Here is a 20,840-nt window from a genome sequence, read left to right as displayed (position 1 = left end):
GTCAGAATTGTGTGATATAAAGTAGCAATTGCGTGTTATAAAGTCAGAATTGCGAAATATAAAGTCAGAATTGCGAAATATAACGTCAGAATTGTGTGAAAAAGTTGCAATTGCTTCTTATGCTTCTTATAAAGTCTAAGTGAATTATTTAACCTTTACATTATTTGTTAACCCATGGTATTAATACTAACTACACAATAGTACGAGCTGAACTGTTGCTTCATTTATCCAATTTTAAAAAAGTGCTAATTTGGAATTCCACCATGGAAAAAGTGGGCCGGTCTTGGGCCTGAAACTCCCGGGCTGAAAAGTGGCCCCACTCCGGCCCTGTTTACACAGCACGCTGCAACCGCAAATTGCCTCGATTTCTTTTTCAATGGGACCAGGCAGATCTCCCACTATCATATGTACACATACAAGAAGTGACGTGGAACATGGAAGACGAAGTGGTTACAGTGGGAATGAGTGACGTCTGCTGCAATTTTTGTCTTGCATGAGCATGACAGCTTATAAAACTTACAAATGTCTTGAAGATGTTAATGATTTAGAATGCGTTTTATAAGACCCCCCCCCCCCCATTGTGAACAACAGATATCTTGTATATGTGTGCTTTCTAGTTTTCTATTCGTTTGAAATCCATGGATCAACATTAATGATTAACATTAACATGTTAAAGTGTTGCTACAGACAAAATGAGAGCTACAAATTACATAAACAGATATGATGTCATTATTATGAGAAGGTTTCGCAATATAATACTTTTCATGATTATGAGAAAATTTCTCATTATTATGACTTAAAGAATCGTAATTATTTTATTGTCCAATTGTGGTGGAATTTGGCTTCCATAGGACAGCCAAGTATCAAATGATTTTGGGGCTTTTTAAATGTAATTTTATTGATTTTTTTATTATGATTTTTTTTTTAATAATAAAAGATAGAATCATTGCAAATTATTCGAATAATTCTTAGATCGAATGAGATGTCTGTCTACATTACTGTTTTGATATGCAGTATAGACCTTATGTAGCTCCGCCCCTTTTCAGCGCTGCGCTCATTGTCTTTTGACTTCCGGTCTGTATTTTCACAGCGTTTTGCGTGTTTATTAATGAACGGCTCGTTTTAAAATCTTCCCGGTCGATTTACATTTGTTAAGTCATCTGCTTTAAACATTACAGTCCTCATGATAACTTTCGTTAACTTTACATTAAGTAAATCCACTTAAAAAGCTAATTACTCCTGGACAGAAATGCCATATAAATATACAGAGCGACCGCAAAACGGAAGTTAAAAGACAATTTTCCAAAGATGGCGGCGCCCTTGTTTCTCTGGTGCATAAGGTCTATAATGACAAAATTAATTTTGAATTGTTCTAACACTAGGCTAGGCTACTTAAAACTAAAATGGATTCTTTCTCCATCTCATAACATCCACAAGCAACAGATGGAGTGCTGCTGAAAGGAAAAAGCTCGGTTTAGCTTACAGTTCTCACTGTTAATTTCGTTTGATGTTTAATGTGAAAAATATCGTTTTGATAATTTCGCCTCGCCTTGATGACGTCACCGCTACCGCCATCACACAGCGTTGAGTCTTCTGATGTGAGGTAAGCAGTTCACGGTGCTTCGTATATTTATACAAGTATAAAAACACATCTTGTTAAAGCAACATTCTACAGGGTCTTTTCTGTTTTGTATATTCATCTGCTACAGAGCTATTTGTGCGTCTTTGCTGGCGTCTGCTGACAGACTGACAAAAACATTTAGCCTAGCAGGCAACGATGTGAGAAACGAATGTTAAATTCATTAAGATCTACGATTATTGTGTGTTTTTGTATGCTCGTCGTCTGTATGATTGTTTCGATGTCTGGAGCAGTAATGGCATTCACTGATATGTCACTTGTTCAAAAGTCAAAGTGTGATCAAGGGTAATTCACAGTAACGTTAATCGATCTCGATTTATCTTTTGTTTGTGGGTTAAGTTAACGTTAATCTATTTTGAACATATTTCTGACATGAAGAGTCTTCTCAACGGCTCTTAATTTAAATCCGTCACAAGAGGTAGCCTACATAAATCTGAATATGTAGATAAATGTGAAGGAAGCTTGACATGGGAAATATTGTTTTGTTGTGCTTGTGCATTGTATTGAAAGAGCCGTTTCTGTCCCTAGAAAAAAAAAACACCAACATGTTTATATATATATATATATATATATATATATATATATATATATATATATATATATATATATATATATATATATATATAATTTTTATTTTTTATAACAGTATGCAATGATAGTATAGTTATGTTTAAGTATAGTTCAGTTGTAAATTGAACTATATTTAGGTTCACATGGACATATGCTGCTGTATGGAATTTATTATAACTGTGGTAAATTAAATAATATCCCTGATAAGACTCAATAAGAGGGAGTGTCAAAATTAACAGCTGCTCAAAATCCTCTTCATGTCAAAAATAGATAATACTGTTAATAGATTGACCCACAGAAAAAAAAAAAAATAGTGATGTAAAATATGTGAATTTGTTTTAAAGGGATAGACTAGTTCACCCAAAAATGAAAATTAGCCCATGGTTTACTCACCCTCAAGCCATCGTAGGTGTATATGACATTCTTCTTTCAGACGAATACAATCGTAGTTAGCCTATATAAAAAAATATCCTGGCTCTTCCAGGCTTTATAATGTCAGTGAATGGCCGGTTTCTGTTTTGAAGTCCATAAAGTGCATTCTTTTCTGATAAAAGTAATCCACATGGCTCTGGGGGTTAATAAAGGCCATCTTTCATGTAAGAAAAATATCCACATTTAAAACTTTATCGACTAAAATAACTAGCTTATTTCATAGCTCCTATGATGTAGGAGTAGCGTTAGCGTGACGCCTCTCGCAGTTCAAACAAACAGGGCTTTGAAATAAACTCAAGCTCCTCCGACATTTCTCTTTAAAAATCAGGGTTCGTACGGGTGCTTGAAATCCTTGAAAATGCTTGAATTTTGATGTTGTGTTTTCAAGGTTTGAAAAGCGCTTACATTTGGGATAAAATGCTTGAAATTGTAATTGTATTTCTTTCACAACAAATAGGCCTACCTATCTGACTGAATGGTTTGTTTATTAAATGGAGAAATAAAATCTAGCCCTTCAAGAATGTGTCCCAAAACCAAGGCCTGTAAAATATTTCTGTTCAAATCCTATGTCTTCATATTATTACTTCAGTTTTACAGCCTGAAAATCACATTATCTGGGAAGCAATATTTGGACAGTAATATAATGAAAAGTATTATTCATAGGCATTATCTACTTAGACAGTGATACATTCCAGGTGCTGGAAAAAGCTTTAAAATGGACCTTGAAAGTGCTTGAATTTGACCTTGGAAAAGGTGTACGAACCCTGAAAAATTCTCGTTTTAGACTTGTAATTCGTGAATGATGTTTTATTTTGCTCTATCCTCTGCAATCCCGCGTTCGTCAATGCATCATGCGTCAGATCAAGGCTCACTCTTTTGCCGTAATTCAATGTGTACGGCCACCTGCCGGAAGCTAGTTATTTTAGTCGATAAAGTTTTTAAATGTGGATACTTTTCTTACATGAACGCATCGCTCATTTAAGATAATAATTGGCCTTTATTTACCCCCCAGAGCCGTGTGGATTAGTTTTACCATGGAAGTATGCACTTTTATTACTCAGATTTATGTACCTCTTGTGATGGATTTAAATTAACAGCTGCTGAAAAGCAACTTCATATCAGAAATGGATAATAATGTTAAAAAATAGATTGACAAACAGATAAAATATAGATATGTAAAATATGTGAATTTGTTTTAAAACAAATTAAATAAATGTAAATTTTGATACTTGGATAGATAAACACTAACAACATGCTTTAAGTCTGAATTTTTGAAAGCATTAATTTGATAACTGATTTATTTTTGCTTTTTGATCAGCTCCTTCTACCACAGTAATTCACCTTCAGTGAAGTTTCTTCCACAGCAGTTCACCAGTGGAATATTCCCATCAGTCTACAAGTGAAGAAGATAGAGTTTGCGCAAGAACTTTGAAAACATGAATGATCCAGAAATCTTCAGAATAAAGCAGGAAGATACTGAAGAACAAAGAGCTTATCCAGAACCCTGCAGAATAAAGCAGGAAGACACTGAAGAACTAAGAGCTTATCTAGAACCCTCCAGAATAAAGCAGGAAGACACTGAAGAACAAAGAGCTGATCTAGAACCCTGCAGAATAAAGCTGGAAGACACTGAAGAACAAAGAGGTTGGTGTTTATTCTTGATTCTTCAATAAGGTTATAAAACTTTCAGATTTCCACTGAAACAGGAAGACAGGGTGGGACATTTCGTGCAGCTCCACCCCCTGACACTAACGTGAAACCAGACTTAATTCGCCCCAATGGAAAGCATATGTACACTGTCTGAATCGTCCTCTATCCCCTATATAGTGCACTATGTACCATTCATCATATAAAAAAATTTAATTGTGTGAACAAATGACTGATTTCAGCCGCAGCTTCAGCGTCTATTTATAGTCTAAGGGGCGGGACGCTTTCTATTCTAGAGAGCATTTGATTGGACAAGAAATCAGATGAGAAAGTGAAGTGCAGATTGATGTCATCAAAATTATTCACCCATATTGGCGGAAGTAAGAGATTGTAAGTTTTTAATGCTTCTATCTAAATCAGTCAATCAATCAATCAAACTTTAGTTATAAAGAACTTTAAAACAACCGAAGTGGATCAATGTGCTGTGTAGAAAAATAAATAAAAGACATAAAATACATACTTTATATAACCTCCTCCGACCTGGCGTCTATATACATGGACATCACATTTTTGGTTGTGTGCACCATAATACTTGATTCTGTGCACACACGTGGACACTTACACTGCCATCTGGTGATGTCAGAAGAGAAAAACACTCCAAGATGGCGGAGAACACATCTGAAAAGTCAGGCAGCCACACCAGACCAAAACGTCCACAAGGTAAAAAATCTAATAAAATTTCTTTGTTGATTCTTAAGTTATGCATAATAGTGTTGAATGATTAATATGGCATGCAAATTTGACAAATGTTTGTAATAGTAAAGATTTACTATGCCGCTAAATTTAAAGGAAATGAAGCAGTCAATCAAGTTTACATGATTTACAAGATATATTTCCACTATAATCAACAATTATATAAGAAACATGACAAATGTAAACATAAAAGAAAAAAGAAAAACAGTTATATCTTTCGCTGCCAGGGATTGTGCAGTATTCTAACATGTGACGTCACGGGGTTGGTTGGCTTTAAAGGGTTAGTTCACCCAAAAATGAAAATTCTGTCAGTAATTACTCACCCTCATGTTGTTCCAACCGCCTAAGACCTTCGTTCATCTTCGGAACACAAATTAAGATATTTTTGATGAAATCTGAGCCATGTCTCACTCCTCCATAAGCTTCTATGTGACCGAAACTTGCTGGCCCAGAAAAGTTATTAAAGAGATCGTTAAAATAGTCCAAGTGACTCCAGTGGCTCAATCTTAAGTATATCAAGCGACGAGAATACTTTTTGTGCGCAAAAACAAACAAAAATAACGACTTTATTCCACTATTCATTTCCTTCTCCCTGGACCTCTAGTTGGTTCGCGTAGTGTTTTTGCGCAGCGCGTCTGTGTTACACGTCACCACGTAGGCTCACTATTGGCCGACGCCGGTCATGTGTGTGATGCGTGATGACGTGCAACACAGACGTGCAGCGCAAAAACACTACGAGGCCCAGATAGAAGGAAATGAATAGTAGAATAAAGTCGTTATTTTTGTTTGTTTTTGCGCACAAAAAGTATTCTCGTCGCTTGATATACTTAAGATTGAGCCACTGGAGTTACTTGGACTATATTAACGATCTCTTTAATAACTTTTCTGGGCCAGCAAGTTTCGGTCACATAGCAGCCTATGGAGGAGTGAGACATAGCTCTGATTTCATCAAAAATATCTTAATTTGTGTTCCGAAGATGAACGAAGGTCTTACGCGGTTGGAACAACATGAGGGTGAGTAATTACTGACAGAATTTTTATTTTTGGGTGAACTAACCCTTTAATAAACCTGGCTGAATGTAGGAATATCCCGACATCAAATTGTCTACACCACGGAGTTTTGACCGCGAACAACGAACATTTGGTACAGTCACTATTAGCTAACAGCTGTAAGCATGAACTAGCTAACACTAACTTAGTGTTTAGCTAACTTAGTGAAGTTTATTAGTACCAGACAAAAAGACGACGTCTAACGTTATATGTTAACAAACTGCACATGGAAACATTGTTCGCGATGTCTGCCATCATATTCCTGTCTCTTGTCAACACCATGTAAGTTAGCATGTATTAATATATGCATTTGAGCCGATATGGTGTGGGAACCGAGCAGTGGTACGTCGTTATGTCGAACAGCCGGTGGTGGTTTGGGGCGAAGAGCGGGTTGGCCAGTTGCAACGCTACCTGGTGTCAGTGTGGCTGTTGTACTGCAATGCCCACCGTGTCAGAGTCCATCTGCTTTAAATAACATATAACGTTAGACTTTGTTAGTTGTTAGCGGTCAATACATTGTGGTGTAGACAGTTTGATGTCGGGATATTCCTACATTCAGCCAGGTTTATTAAAGCCAACCAACCCCGTGACATCACATGTTAGAATACTGCACAATCCCTGGCCGCGAAAGATATAACGTTTTTTTCTTTTATATATTAACATTTGTCATGTTTCTTATATAATTGTTGATTATGGTGGAAATCCATCTTGTAAATCATGTAAACTTGATTGACTGCTTCATTTCCCCTTTAAGGTCCACATATGTGGACAATGGGACTTAGCTTTGTTTAAAATCTAAAAATGTTAGCAAAAAATTTTACTCTGAAACCGTATTTTGGGAAGAATTTGTTAGAAAACATCACTTTACAATAGTTTACAACAGTATAAATTGGCATTGCATGTGTGATAAATAACTTTACATTGATTTTTTCTTTTATTTTTCTTATGATATAGTCAATTGCTGGGGACAACTCAGAGGTAGAGGACTCGTCTGACAATGATGACCCCGTAGAGGATTTTGATTACCATCCTCCACAACAGGAGCCAAGCAGCAGTGAGGAGGAGAGTAGTGGGGATGAAGACCCCACTCCACAGTTCGCTGAGACCATCCGGGGACGTAAACATCTCCGTGGTGAAACTTATGGTTATCATTCAGACCGTAGCATTGCCATTTTGCACACTCCCAGACGTGGGACTCAGCAGGTTGAGTCTAATGGCTCAAACGATGATCCTGAAGAGCCAACACCAGGACCAAGCTTTCAAGGACAACCCAAGCAAGGACGAGGAGTGCGCTGGAGGGCTGCTCAATTGACCCCAAACTTAGCCCAGTTTGAGCCTGAGGAGAAAACTGAGCAGGACAGAGAAAGCTGGACCACACTGGACTATGTAAACCAGTATATTGATAAAGCTTTAATGAAACTGCTTGTATACTGCTCCAATGCTACAGCACTAACTAGGAGTGGGTACCCACTCAGCACATCAGTTGACGAGATGTAAAATTTTTTAGGTGCCTCAATTTTGATGTCCTGTGACCCATACCCACAAATCAGGATGTACTGGTCCAGCGCGTTAAGATTTCCATCCATCACAGAAAGATTCACACTCTACAGATTTTACAAACTGAGGCAATCAGTAAAGGTGGTCATTGATGATGACAAATTCTGGAAGGTGAGGCCTTTTCTTGACCGCATTCTGAAAGGCTGCAGGTCTCAGACAAGACCCGAGAGTGTTTCTGTTATTGAGCAAATTATACCATTTACAGGAGCCTGTCCTTGTCGATAATATCTGCCAATGAAACCTAATCCAGTTGGCATGAAAAACTTTGTTTGTGCTTAAGCGGAAGGCATCATGCTCGACTTTGAATTATATCAGGGTGCAGATGCACTGATTGCACAGGTCCAGGAACCAGGTGAACTGGGTTTGGGAGGTTTGGTCATTGATTGTCTGTCTGAAACTCTCCATCCTGGTACAAAAGTGAACTGCGATCGGTTCTTTACATCTATCAAAAGCTGTGAATCGAATGATGGAGAAGCAGGTGTAACTGATTGGAACAGTTATGAAGAATTGGGTTTCCGAAGCAGTGCAGAAGCTACCAAGTGGCAAAACAATGAAAAAGAATGGAAGAGGTACCTCAGCACAAGTTACAACTGAAGATGGGAAAATTTGTGTTGTAAAGTGGTATGACAATGTGGTGGATATTTCCTAAACCTAACTATCTGGGGCGTCTCCAAATCGACACCCAATCGATCTTAATATCTGTGGCATCTCCAAATCGACACCAATACCTTTATCTGGGGCGTCTTCAAATCGACACCAAATTCCTTAAACTGGGGCGTCTACTAATCGACACCCAATGCAATGCAAATGTCCTTTAAATGCTTTAATCACGGCCAGGAGATCTTCCCGAGCAGTTCTCAGGGAATCTCTCCCAAGAAGCAAGGCCGGAGGATCTCAGACAAATTCCATTGAGAATCCCACCGAAAAATACATATACAACGGTTTTTATAGTATAGAGGTATGGCATAAATTTCATGCTGCATTACATAATTACACAATTTCCCCACTATTTGATTAGTTATTCATATGCAAACCCCTCTGTTACTAGGTAAAGCAAACTTTGATCTTGTGATTACTTATCACAAGGGTTTAATGATGGCTTAATTTGTTCTAACAGACTATCTAGTTTCACTTCCCAAAACTGTATTTATACACACAGACACATACACTCAAAGTCACAAGTTTTTCCCCAAAGAGTTTGGACACATTAAAAGCATATGAATGTTGTTCCTGTAAGAAAAACAAATGTTAGTTGATTAATTAAAGTTGATTAATTAAAATTCACTCACAACAACAAGCCGGTATTGATACTGTCTGTTGTCCGTGATGCACAGCCTGAAGACACCTGCCAGTGATGGGACAAGAAACAGAAACAATATGTGTCTATCAGACAACCAAGTATTGTTCGTGAATATAACAACAACATGGATGGGGTTGACCTCACAGACAGGATGATCAGCTACTATAGAATGAGTGTCTGCACCAAGAAGTGGATGCTTCGGATGCTCATGCACTTCACAGATGTTGCTTTAGCCAACACCTGGCTACTGTACCGCCAAGACCACACAGTACGCAGCACACCAAGAAAGGGCATCATGCAATTTCTTGAATTCTGAATGGAAGTGGCTAAGACATTCTTGGCCCAGCATAACAATGCACAGGAAGACAGTACAGACCTCTCAGAACAGGAAGACAACACAGACCATTTATAGCCAGAGAAAAAGCGCCCTGTGAAGGAAGTGCCCCACATTTCAGTCCGCAGAAGGGCTAATGCACATCTTCCAGAGGTGGTCAACCTGAAGAATGCAGGGTGCTGCTGAGCGACAGGCTGTTCTGGGGAAATCTCAAGTCCGATTTGTAACATGCAAGGTGATCTTGTGCTTGCAAGCTACACGCAACGATTACACAGTCTTTCACAGCGGTTAAGTGCGATTAACTGTTCCCATAGACAAAAAGGACATTCCTAGTTTGGAGAAGTTTAAGTTTTGGAGTGTTACAAAAAAGCTAAAATGAAACAAGCAAATTGTCAAGGTCTATTGGATATGATAGCTTGTTTCTTAAATTTAGTTTTTCCATATCCATGTTCAGAAATTGAAACTTGTTATATATATATTGTTATATATGCAACAGTAACAATGAAAAATGTTCAGGAACAGTGCTCAGGCTGTAAATAAAAGAGATTTGCATTTTGTTACACAATGGTGTCTTGATTGTTTGTCCACATATGTGGACATATTTTTTTTCAAAAAGAGCTTCATGTTCAAAGATAATATCTGGTTTATATTTATTGGTTCCTACTAACCCAAAACAGCTAGAAGAAATCTAAAATGCAAGCCAAACCAAAGCTCAGGTCTTAGAAGGTAGCATAATACAAATTAAACAAATCAAGAGACATAAATGCGCATTTCTGTTATTGTTTTGAAGCACACTAGATTCTCTATATATTTAAGGTTAACATATTAGCTAACACATCTTTTGTATAAGTGGATATAACAGTAAGTTATATACAGATTAGGTACAGTAGATTACAGTTCAGAACTTGAATAACGTAAATGTAAATAACATTACATAGTCTTCACTGTATACATTAAGAATAGATAAATATTAAAGTTGAAGAATTATTACTTAAGAGGAGTAAGTAATTTTTTTTTGCAAGGAGTCTTTTGTTGTTTGATTAACATTAAAAAACAGACAGCAGCAGGGATATTAGGCTGCAGTCTGATACTGTTACACATGCGTTGTCTTTCTCAACTGTTTACGTTCACTTAAGACATAACCAAGTATGTTTACTAGGATACTCGCCAAGACAGGCATGTCAACGTAATTTTTTGTGAAATTGTCCGTTCAAGTGCAAGAAGATATTAATTGCTTTTTGGGCGCTTTGAATGTGTACACAAACTGCGAGTACCAAACTGAGCTCTCTTTCGCATCTTCTTGCACTTGAATGTTTACATTGGCAAGGCTTAAAAACGTGCAAATGATAAGCTTTCACGACGATGCAGCATTGGCCCGATCGGGACAGTGACTTTTCCGTCAACTTTTCGTGATCGGGCAGTCCTTATTGTGTCAGTTCATGTGTGCGCCTCTGTCTGAGAATTTCAGAATCTATTCTGAGCTTGGTTTTTAGCTGCATATGCACGATGCCGCTGCGTGTGCTTTAGAAACACCTGTATTCTGCTTGCTTCCAATTCCTCATACACACCACTCGTACCTTCCGTAAAATAATCTTTCATAAAGTTTGTATATGGAAGCGAATAACAATGACTTTTGCAGGCTTCATTGCACAGGATATGCTCTGTGAGAAACTGGCACTTTGCTTGATGTTACGCTTGCAGTGTGAGGTTTCGCCTGCCGGTATTTTCTTTACAAATGATCTACGAAGGCATCATTTTATGTTGTTTGGAATGTATTGGGCTTATATATTGAAACTCACTGACAATACTGCTGCTTTCAATTTCAAATGAGTGTGTTTTGTGAAGAGCGCTTGAGCATGCAGCTTTGTGCAACTCTGTGTAAGTGGTTAAATTAACTTACATCTCAAAATGCTTTTATGATGCAAAATTAATGTAAACACAGTCTGTTGTGTCTTAAGGGATTAAACAGACAGGACATACCACATCTTATACAGTATTTCAAAAGAGATCTGTGCATTAAGGCTGATTTATACTTTTGCGTCGGACCTACGCCGTATCCTCTATGCTGAGGCTACGTGTCGGTTTTCATTTATACTTCTGCATTGTTGTCCACAATAACATGCAATTACACACTAAAAAAAATGTTGTTACATTTTTGGAGAGGTGCATGCCAGGATACGCCGTAGGCTACGCGTGCTATATAAATGAGGATGACTTGACTTGACTTGCCTTAGAATTACTTGGGGGAAAGTTAAGAAATGTGGCACAGATAGAAAATAGTCTCAACTGTCATAGCAAATTTGGAGTCTCTAACTCAATCCCTCTAGCCCCACCAACTGTCCAAAGTTGCACTCAAGTTTGTGCTAATAACTTTTGAGCCGTAAGGACTAGAAACATAATTATTGATTTGGCTCTAGACAATTCGATTACATTGTTTCCATTATGAAAATGTTTACGCCGTTTAGAATTTTCCTTTTTCAATCCCCATGTCAATTCATCAAACCGTTTGCGAATAACGCGCATACGAATTCGACAAAGTTCCTGCTAAAATGAACATGAAGCTATATCTCCGCAACTGTGGGTCCTGCACAGTTTCGGCGCAGTTCCACCTAGTGGTCAGGAGATATGAAAAATGGTTCTTTTTTCTTATAAATTCTGAACACTTCGGCCAAAAAAATAAAAAATAAAAAATGGTCTTTTTAGATTTGTTGCATCATGCCGAGTTGGACGATACCCAACTTTACTATGTTGACAATTTGGGTATCTGCCATTTTGAATTTTTCGTAAAATGCTATATTTTACAAATGCATTGGCATATTGTTACGAAACTAGGTATGTATCTTCGGCACCATGCCTTGACAGTACTCGGAGGTACTTTCGGGGTAGCGCTACCTTGTGGTCAAAAGTTATAATGAAATTTCCAGTAATGTTAATAACTTTTGATCAAATTAGCCTATTTGAATGAAACTGGTCTCAATAGATTCCTTAGGTCAAGCCGAGAACTTAGATACCAACTTTGCCATTGTTGGGCAAACTTCCTGTCCTCATTTTGATTTTATCTTGAAAAACCTACTTTTTCTAACACCTCCTAGACCATTTGTCGTATTTTCACCAAATTCGAGTAAGATCATCTTCAGACTGTGCCAACAAAAGTTATGGATTTCGTGTCAATAGATGTTCATATTTTTTACTATTATGTCAGGGTTCACATGTCCTTTCCCTTTCACATTTCTCTCTTTGATTTTTGTAATGATTTACTGAAAACCAAACTTTAGAATTTTTTTAAAAACTTTTTTTTTACTTTCATTTTAGACCTGATAGAAGAGAACAAGGAGATTGAAGAACTGTTTGAAGTGGGGGAGAAACATCATATCAAAACTGAAGAAAAATCTTTGAGTCCCTCATTGAAAAGAAGATATAAAATATGTTTTACTTGCCCACAGTGTGGAAAAAGTTTCCCATACAAACAAAGTCTTGAACTTCACATGAGAATTCACACTGGAGAGAAGCCTTTCACATGTAATCAGTGTGGGAAGAGTTTTACACAAAAAGGAACCCTTAGTGAACACATGAGGATCCACACTGGAGAGAAGCCGTACGCATGTGCTCAATGTGGGAAGAATTTCACACAAAAAGGAAACCTTAACAAACATATGAAAATCCACACTGGAGAGAAGCCGCACACATGCGATCAGTGTGGGAAGTGTTTCAGACAAAAAGTAATTCTTAACGAACACATGAGGATCCACACTGGAGAGAAGCCGTACTCATGTGATAATTGTGGGAAGAGTTTTGCTCAAAAAGGACACCTTAACAAACATATTAAAATCCACACGGGTGAGAAGCCATACACGTGCGAACAGTGTGGTAAGAGTTTCACACAAAAAGTCATTCTTAATGAACACATGAGGATTCACACTGGACAGAAGCCGTATACATGTGAACACTGCGAGAAAATTTTCACAATAAAAAGAAATCTTAATGAACACTTGAAAATCCACACTGGGGAGAGGCCTTACGCATGTGATCAGTGTGATAAGAGTTTCACACAAAAAGGAACCCTAAACGAACACATGAGAATCCACACTGGAGAGAAGCCGTATTCATGTGCTCAATGTGGGAAGAGTTTCACACAAAAAGGAAATCTTAACAAACATGTGAAAATCCACACTGGAGAGAAGCCGCACACCTGCGACCGGTGTGGAAAGAGTTTCAGACAAAAAGTTATCCTTAACGAACACATGAGGATCCACACTGGAGAGAAGCCGTATTCATGTGCTCAATGTGGGAAGAGTTTCACACAAAAAGGAAACCTTAACAAACATGTGAAAATCCACTCTGGAGAGAAGCTGTTCACATGTGATCAGTCCAGGAAGAGTTTTGCACAAAAAGAAACCCTTATGGATCACAAGAAAAGCCACACTGGGAAGAAGCCGCACACATGTGATCAGTGTGGGAAGACATTTGCTCATAAAGCAACCCTTAATGAACACATGAAAATCCACACTGGAGAAAAGCCGCACACATGTGATCAGTGTGGGAAGAGTTTCACACAAAGAGGAACCCTTAAGGATCACATACGAATTCACACTGGAGTGAAGCCATACGCATGTGATCAGTGTGGGAAGAGTTTTGCACAAAAAGGAAACCTTAATGATCACATGAAAATCCACACTGGGGAAAAGCCATACACATGTGATCAGTGTGAGAAGAATTTTACACGAAAAGAGCACCTTAATGAACACATGAAAATCCACACTGGAGAAAAGCCACACATATGTGATCAGTGTGGGAAAAGTTTCACACAAAAAGGAACCCTTAAGGATCACATGAGAATCCACACTGGAGAGAAGCCATACACATGCGATCAGTGTGGGAAGTGTTTCACACAAAAAGGAAATCTTAATAAACATGTGAAAATCCACACTGGAGAGAAGCTGTACAAATGTGATCAGTCTGGGAAGAGTTTCACACAAAAAGGAACCCTTAAGGATCACATGAGAATCCACACTGGGGAGAAGCCGTACACATGTGGTCAATGTGGGAAGAGTTTCACGCAAAAAGGAAACCTCAATGTACACATGAAAATCCACACTGGAGAGAAACCGTACACATGTGATCAGTGTGGGAAGTGTTTCACACATAAAGGAAATCTTAACGTACACATAAAAAGCCATACTGGGGAGAAGCCGTACACATGTGATCAGTGTGGGAAGAGTTTTGCGCATAAGGCAACCCTTACTGAACACATTAAAATTCACACTGGGGAGAAGCCGCACACATGTGATCAGTGTGGGAAGAGTTTCACACGAAAAGAAAACCTTAATGATCACATGAGAATCCACACTGGAGTGAAGCCACACACATGTGATCAATGTGGGAAGTGTTTCGCACAAAAAAGACACCTTACTGATCACACGAGAACCCACACTGGAGAGAAGCCGTACACATGTGATCAATGTGGGAAGAGTTTCCGAAAATCAAGTGTTTTTAAAGTACATCTGCTTACTCATTCTAGAGAAAGACTATATAACTGTGACCAATGCGGTAAAACATTTTTTAGGGCAGATTTCCTGAAGGATCACCTGAAAGTTCATACAAAGGAGAAGCCTTACGTCTGTTATTTGTGTGGAAAGAGTTTTAGTCAAATGGGTGCATTAAAAATACACCAGAAAAGACACAGCGGTGTGAAGGATCATATTTGCTCTGAGTGTGGAAAGACTTTTTTTACTGATGGTGCACTGAAAGTGCACCAGACTGTTCACACTAGAGAAACACCTTACAAGTGTTCATACTGTGAAAAGAGATTCAAACTGTCAGTATATCTGAAAATACATGAGAGGGTCCACACTGGGGAGAAGCCACACTCATGTGATCAGTGTGGGAAGAGCTTCACACTAAAAGGAAACCTTAACGAACACATGAAAATCCACACTGGAGAGAAGCCATTCACATGTAATCAGTGTGGGAAGAGATTCACACATAAAGGAAATCTTAATGTACACATGAAAAGCCACACTGGGGAGAAGCCATACACATGTGATCAGTGTGGGAAGAGTTTTGCGCATAAAGTAACCCTTTACAAACACATGAGGTTCCACACTGGGGAGAAGCCGCACACATGTGATCAATGTGGGAAGAATTTCACACAAAAAGAGCACCTTAATGAACACATGAAAATCCACACTGGAGAGAAGCTGCACAAATGTGATCAATGTGGGAAGAGTTTCACACAAAAGGGAAACCTTAACGAACACATGAAAATCCACACTGGAGAGAAGCCGCACAAATGTGATCAATGTGGGAAGAGTTTCACACATAAAGGAAACCTTAACGTGCACATTAAAAGGCATGCCGGAGTGAAGCCATACACATGTGATCAATGTGGGAAGAGTTTCAGAAAATCAAGTGTTTTCAAAGTACATTTGTGTGCTCATTCTAGAGAAGGACTATATAACAGTGACCAGTGCAGTACAAATTTTTTTATGGCAGATTTCCTGAAGGACCACCTGAAAGTTCATACAAATGAGAAGCCTCATGTGTGTTCTTTATGCGGAAAGAGTTTTAGTGAGCCGAGTGGTTTGAAATTACACCAGAAAAGACACAGTGGTGTGAAGGATCATGTTTGCCCGGAGTGTGGTAAGACTTTTTTTACAGATGGAGAACTGAAAGTGCATCAGACAGTTCACACTAGAGTACAACCTTATAAGTGTTCTCTCTGTGATAAGAGATTCAAACGGTCAATATATCTGAAAATACATGAGAGGATCCACACTGGAGAGAAGCCGTATCACTGCCATTCATGTGGAAAGAGTTTCACTCAATTATCTTCTCTAATCTTTCATAAAAGAAAATGCATGTCTGATAATACAGTAAGTAGTTTGAGTTCTGATCCTGTACTTCCAGGTGTGATGCTGTGTAGTCCTGCATCAGAGATTATTTTGATAATCGATTAATCAAAGATTATTTGAATGATTAATCGACTGCTCATTGATTATTTCACAGATTAATCAGTAGGCTTTGATCACTTATTCAGCTTTTGCAGTTAGTTAAAATGTTGAGTTATACCTATTCTAACTAATAAATAAAACAAGGAAATCACTTGAAAACTTCTTTGTAATAAAATTCTGAGTAAACTGAATTGACCAATCTCCTTCAGGTTTTCACAAGTCATCAATAAGCCAACTTTGCTTAGAACTGAAACAGAAAAACAAAAGGGCACATATTTTAGAATACATATTCACACATTGTAGATAAAATATTAATCTACAAACAATAATTGTTAGTATACAATTACAATTATTATTCAATTATATTTTTTACAATAAAAACAAAGATTTTTGATGCACAAAATGAGATGACAGGCAGAGAGACATTCACATTTACCATTTAAAGTCCCCCATTATGGTTTTTTGAATATTCCCTTTCATGCAGGGTGTAATATAGCTGTCTGTGAATGTAAACGGTCTGCAAAGTTGTAAAGCCAAAAGTGCAAGATAAATAAAGTTAATGGGCCTCATTTTTCAATCTAACGTAGAAACGAATGCAGATCCCAGCTCAGAAATCATCTGACGACAGGGTTCACGTTTGATTCATGAAACATTTGTATGCTGTCAATCCCATTGTACGAATGATTGAAAATTGATAAATGTTAAAATATCACGCCCTTTCTAAATTCACAGTTTAGAAGCCTTGACCCTAGGATTTACGACATGGAGAAATGTAACCTGGCCAAGAAGAGGAATTAATCTCATGAAAGACAAATTGGTCTTACACCAAAAACACCCGTTAACCTCGTAATTGACCGTTCGCAAAGACCCGCCCCCTTTAGTTACTGTTGCTATGTCCGACAAGCCACACCGCTCTCACACCACATCATGTTCTCATCATATTTTTTTTTAATCTTAATTATCTTAAAATTTAATGAAACCACTTCACCAAAAGAAGAACAGTATTCTTTTAAATGAATGATGTATGCATTCTTTATAACAACTTGCATACATCATTCTTTATTCTTTCAAGCAGACATATTTATTTATATAAATGAAATATAATTAATCCTTATAAAGAGCAGTGAATGCTTTTCTCTTTTTCTTTTGTTGTTTGATTAATATTGTAAGACATGAGAAATTAGATGTAAATGCCAGGCAGTCTACCTGAGGTACGACCACTCCCTGAGAGGACAAAGGATCTTTCTGGAAATCAGTGTTGTATAAAGTACTAGAAATCAATACTTGAGTAAAAGTACAAGTATCGTACTAGAAAAAGACTTTGGTAGAAGTGAAAATTACCTTTTAGAATATTACTTAAGTAAAAGTCTTAAAGTATCTGATATATACTGTACTTAAGTATCAAAAGTAATTTTCTGATATTTAATGTACTTAAGTAATTGAAGTAATTATTTATTTTTTTTTTTTTTTTTAAGCAAGCGGTTAGAACTTTGATTGTGAACTTTATGGTGGCTTTCTTATAGTAAAGCATATTCAGGGTTCTGTTGTGGATTTTTCCTAAACTAATTACCTGGCTCTATCTTTTGGGTCTCGTTCTCAACGTCCCCACTTTATAGATCACCTGTAACTGACTACCTGGCTCTATCTTTTGGTTCCCGTCCCCGACGTCCCCACTTTATAGATCACCAGCTTTTCTGACTCGATTTCCTAACTAGTTTTCCTCCCTAAACTAGCTTTCTACCTAAACTAGCTTCCTGCGCAGGAATAAATTGACAAACAGATCTGCAAATGTCCTTTAAATGCTTTAATCACGGCCAGGAGATCTTCCCGAGTAGTTCTCAGGGAATCTCTCCCAAGAAGCAAGGCCGGAGGATCTCAGACAAATTCCATTGAGAATCCCACCGAAAAATACATATACAACAGTTTTTATAGAATCAGGGTATGGCATAAATGTCAGGCTGCATTACATAATTTCCCCACTATTTGATTGGTTCTTCATATGCAAACCCCTCTGTTACTAGGTAAAGCAAACTCTTATCTTGTGATTACTTATCACAAGGTTTTAACAATGACTTAATTTGTTCTAACAGACTTGTCTAGTTTCACTTCTCCCTTTTTGTTATTAATATACATAGACACATACTGTCACAAGTTTTTCCCCAAAGAGTTTGGACACATTAAAAGCATATGAATGTTATTCCTGCAAGAAAAACAAATGTTAGTTGATTAATTAACGTTGATTAATTAAAATCCACCACAGTTCCAACTTCCCATGTCTTCTTAATCTCACTCATCAAATCAAAATCACAGTCTTTTCCAGGACTTTTCAGGCACAATTCTCTTAAGTTCAAAGAACAAACAGCATATTTTTAGAGCTGACATCAAAGAAAAAAGAAACAGAAATTTCACTTTTGTATGAACTTCAGGTAAAAATGAAAAATAAATAATAACTTATTTCTTTCAAAAAAAAAAAAAAAAAAAAAAAATAGACCTGCTGGTAGGGAGAACATTTTGGTCATGTGGTATGAGCATTTGTAGGGCTTACTCCCCAGGTCACCATCTAACACACACACACACACACACACACACAGGCCACCTATGTCCAGCAGCTACTAATACGCCAGTCATTATTATTGTTATTATTATTAACATTTCTTGCAAATATGGCCACGGGTGTATTATAAGGTTATCTTCTTCACCACTACCGAGTTCACCACTATCGTCAGGGTGGTCGTCTACGATACTGGGAGGTCCTGCAGTAGGTGCTCGTGCTTCCATGGCGGTTTCAGTTGAGCTTCCTCCTCCTTTGGCATGGCAACAAACAAGCATTACGCTGAAATAGAGCGCGCGCCGTGCGGAGCGTGCGTAATGCAATCTAGGAGCAGTGATTCGCCAAACCTCCCTTATTGCAGTCGCACACATTTCTGATTTTATTTTGTAGTAACGAGTAACGAAGATGCTTAGTGGAAATATATTAGAGTAAAAGTATACATTTTATCTAGGAAATGTAGTGGAGTAAAAGTGAAAGTTGACAAATTTAAATAGCGAAGTAAAGTACAGGTACATGAAATGTCTACTTAAGCACAGTAACAAAGTATTTGTACTCCGTTACATTACAACACTGCTGGAAATTAACATTTGAACTCTCTTGTGAAACTAGCACCATTATTCGAGACAAAAGTCCCTCCTAAGCAATCCTACACTACATTTCTTCCCCTCTTCCCCAATCTCTTCTCTCTCAAAATTCACCCAAGAATCTATATGGTTTAATGTAAATAATTATCATACAGTATTACACATGTTTGGTATCATTTGAAATGTCTCAGTGTGACTGGTACAAAGGTCTCATTCCCAACGAAGTAAAACAAAAGGTAATAAGGTTTTTAAGAGTTTAACTGGCACACAAAGGAGGATGGGTTTCCAGGCAAATGGCCTCCTACTCCCAAAAGGTGTCAACTCTGAATGTAAATTCCCATTGTTAGCAGATGTTTCCATGTGAAAGAAGTTTCTGTCTATATAATGAAATGCAACAAGAGGATCAGCGCGTTTCTGTAACCCAGATCAGCCCGTGATGCGGTGTAAGCAAAACACTTAGCATCATGTATTTTTCAATGTCAAGGTATTGAGTCTTCTCTCTTTACTCCAGAGCATTTGATTTTTTGTATCTAATATCTTTGAACTGATTATGAAATTGACATGATACATTTAACTGACATAATAAATTGTAAACATTTGATTTTATTCTAATCGACTCTGACATTATTTTCAGTAAAAAGTTAAAAGAAGAGTCAAACATGCACTCACATTTAATGATGCACAGATATCATTAAAACCTTTTCATTTATGGAGTCAGATGAAATAACGAGAAAATACATATAAGAAAATGTATTTCATTTAATCAAAAATACTTTGCCGTGAGAAAAGACAGTGACACGCAGAGACCTTCACCCGCTGACTGGATGCCTCCATTGGGCTGATCGAGCTGGGTTTTACAATATTAAAGCAGCACTCAGTAGCTTCGGGATTTCTTCGCTGTATTCTCGCTTTTTGCTCGCAGGTTTCTCTCTAGAGCTCCCCCCACAGCTTCGGAATAGATATTTGACAACACTGTTGTAAAAACTCTTTGGTGATTCTCAGACACCAGAGGCTAGTAGATCAACGACATCAAAGCAGATGGGATATTCTTTAAAACATCTTCTTCATTCGGGTTCGAACAGCGTGAGGGAGCGCAATAATGACAGCATTTTATAGCAGATTTCTTTTGGCCGTAAAGCAATTGTTTACATCGCGAGACCTGATATCACGCGAGACTTCCTGCCGCGGCTGCCGGCGGCCCGCCGTCTCAAAGTTGCAAGTGCGAATTTTCCGCTCATGGGCACCAGGGGGGTGTGAAACGACCACCATTCAACCCGAAATAAGTAATATAACCATTCCAATGACTCCGAAGCTGTTCAGTTAAGGTAAAAAAGTTACTTAGTTCACCTTTAAGGGGACAGATGGCATTAGGTTTATTACGTACTGTCACTTTAAGACCGAATGTGCTGATCCAATTGCACTGATGCACATCTTATATTCAGGCAGCATTAATCTGCCACTGCCCTCACAGCA

The 20,840-nt window shown here is 37.9% G+C and overlaps 1 protein-coding gene across 2 annotated transcripts; it reads left to right on the top strand.

Annotated features, from left to right (window-relative positions):
- Positions 1–1,050: 1,050 nt before the first annotated feature.
- Positions 1,051–19,966, top strand: LOC308702538 (uncharacterized protein). 2 transcript variants are annotated; one of them, XM_081385463.1, is made up of 3 exons: positions 1,051–1,603; positions 3,960–4,285; positions 12,595–19,966. In XM_081385463.1, the coding sequence occupies exons 2-3, from the start codon at positions 4,078–4,080 to the stop codon at positions 16,236–16,238; spliced, it is 3,852 nt and encodes a 1,283-aa protein (XP_081241589.1). In that variant the 5' UTR covers positions 1,051–1,603; positions 3,960–4,077; the 3' UTR covers positions 16,239–19,966. The 2 variants fall into 2 exon arrangements, with proteins under 2 accessions (XP_081241589.1, XP_081241590.1); XM_081385464.1 differs by lacking the exon at positions 12,595–19,966 and adding an exon at positions 7,046–11,946 and having other exon boundaries at positions 1,577–1,603; positions 3,960–5,008.
- The last annotated feature ends 874 nt before the right edge of the window (positions 19,967–20,840 follow it).

The sequence above is a fragment of the Scardinius erythrophthalmus genome (genome assembly GCF_964197995.2).
Source record: "Scardinius erythrophthalmus genome assembly, chromosome: 14".
Lineage (NCBI taxonomy): Eukaryota > Metazoa > Chordata > Actinopteri > Cypriniformes > Leuciscidae > Scardinius > Scardinius erythrophthalmus.
Note: the sequence above shows the minus strand (reverse complement) of the source record. Positions and strands in the feature narration are given on the sequence as shown.

Excerpts from the sequence above, each read along its gene's own strand:
- LOC308702538 (XM_081385463.1), top strand. The coding sequence starts at position 4,078 with ATGAATGATCCAGAAATCTTCAGAATAAAGCAGGAAGATACTGAAGAA. Across the intron at positions 4,286-12,594 it reads AGACACTGAAGAACAAAGAG|ACCTGATAGAAGAGAACAAG; the intron begins GTTGGTGTTTAT and ends CTTTCATTTTAG.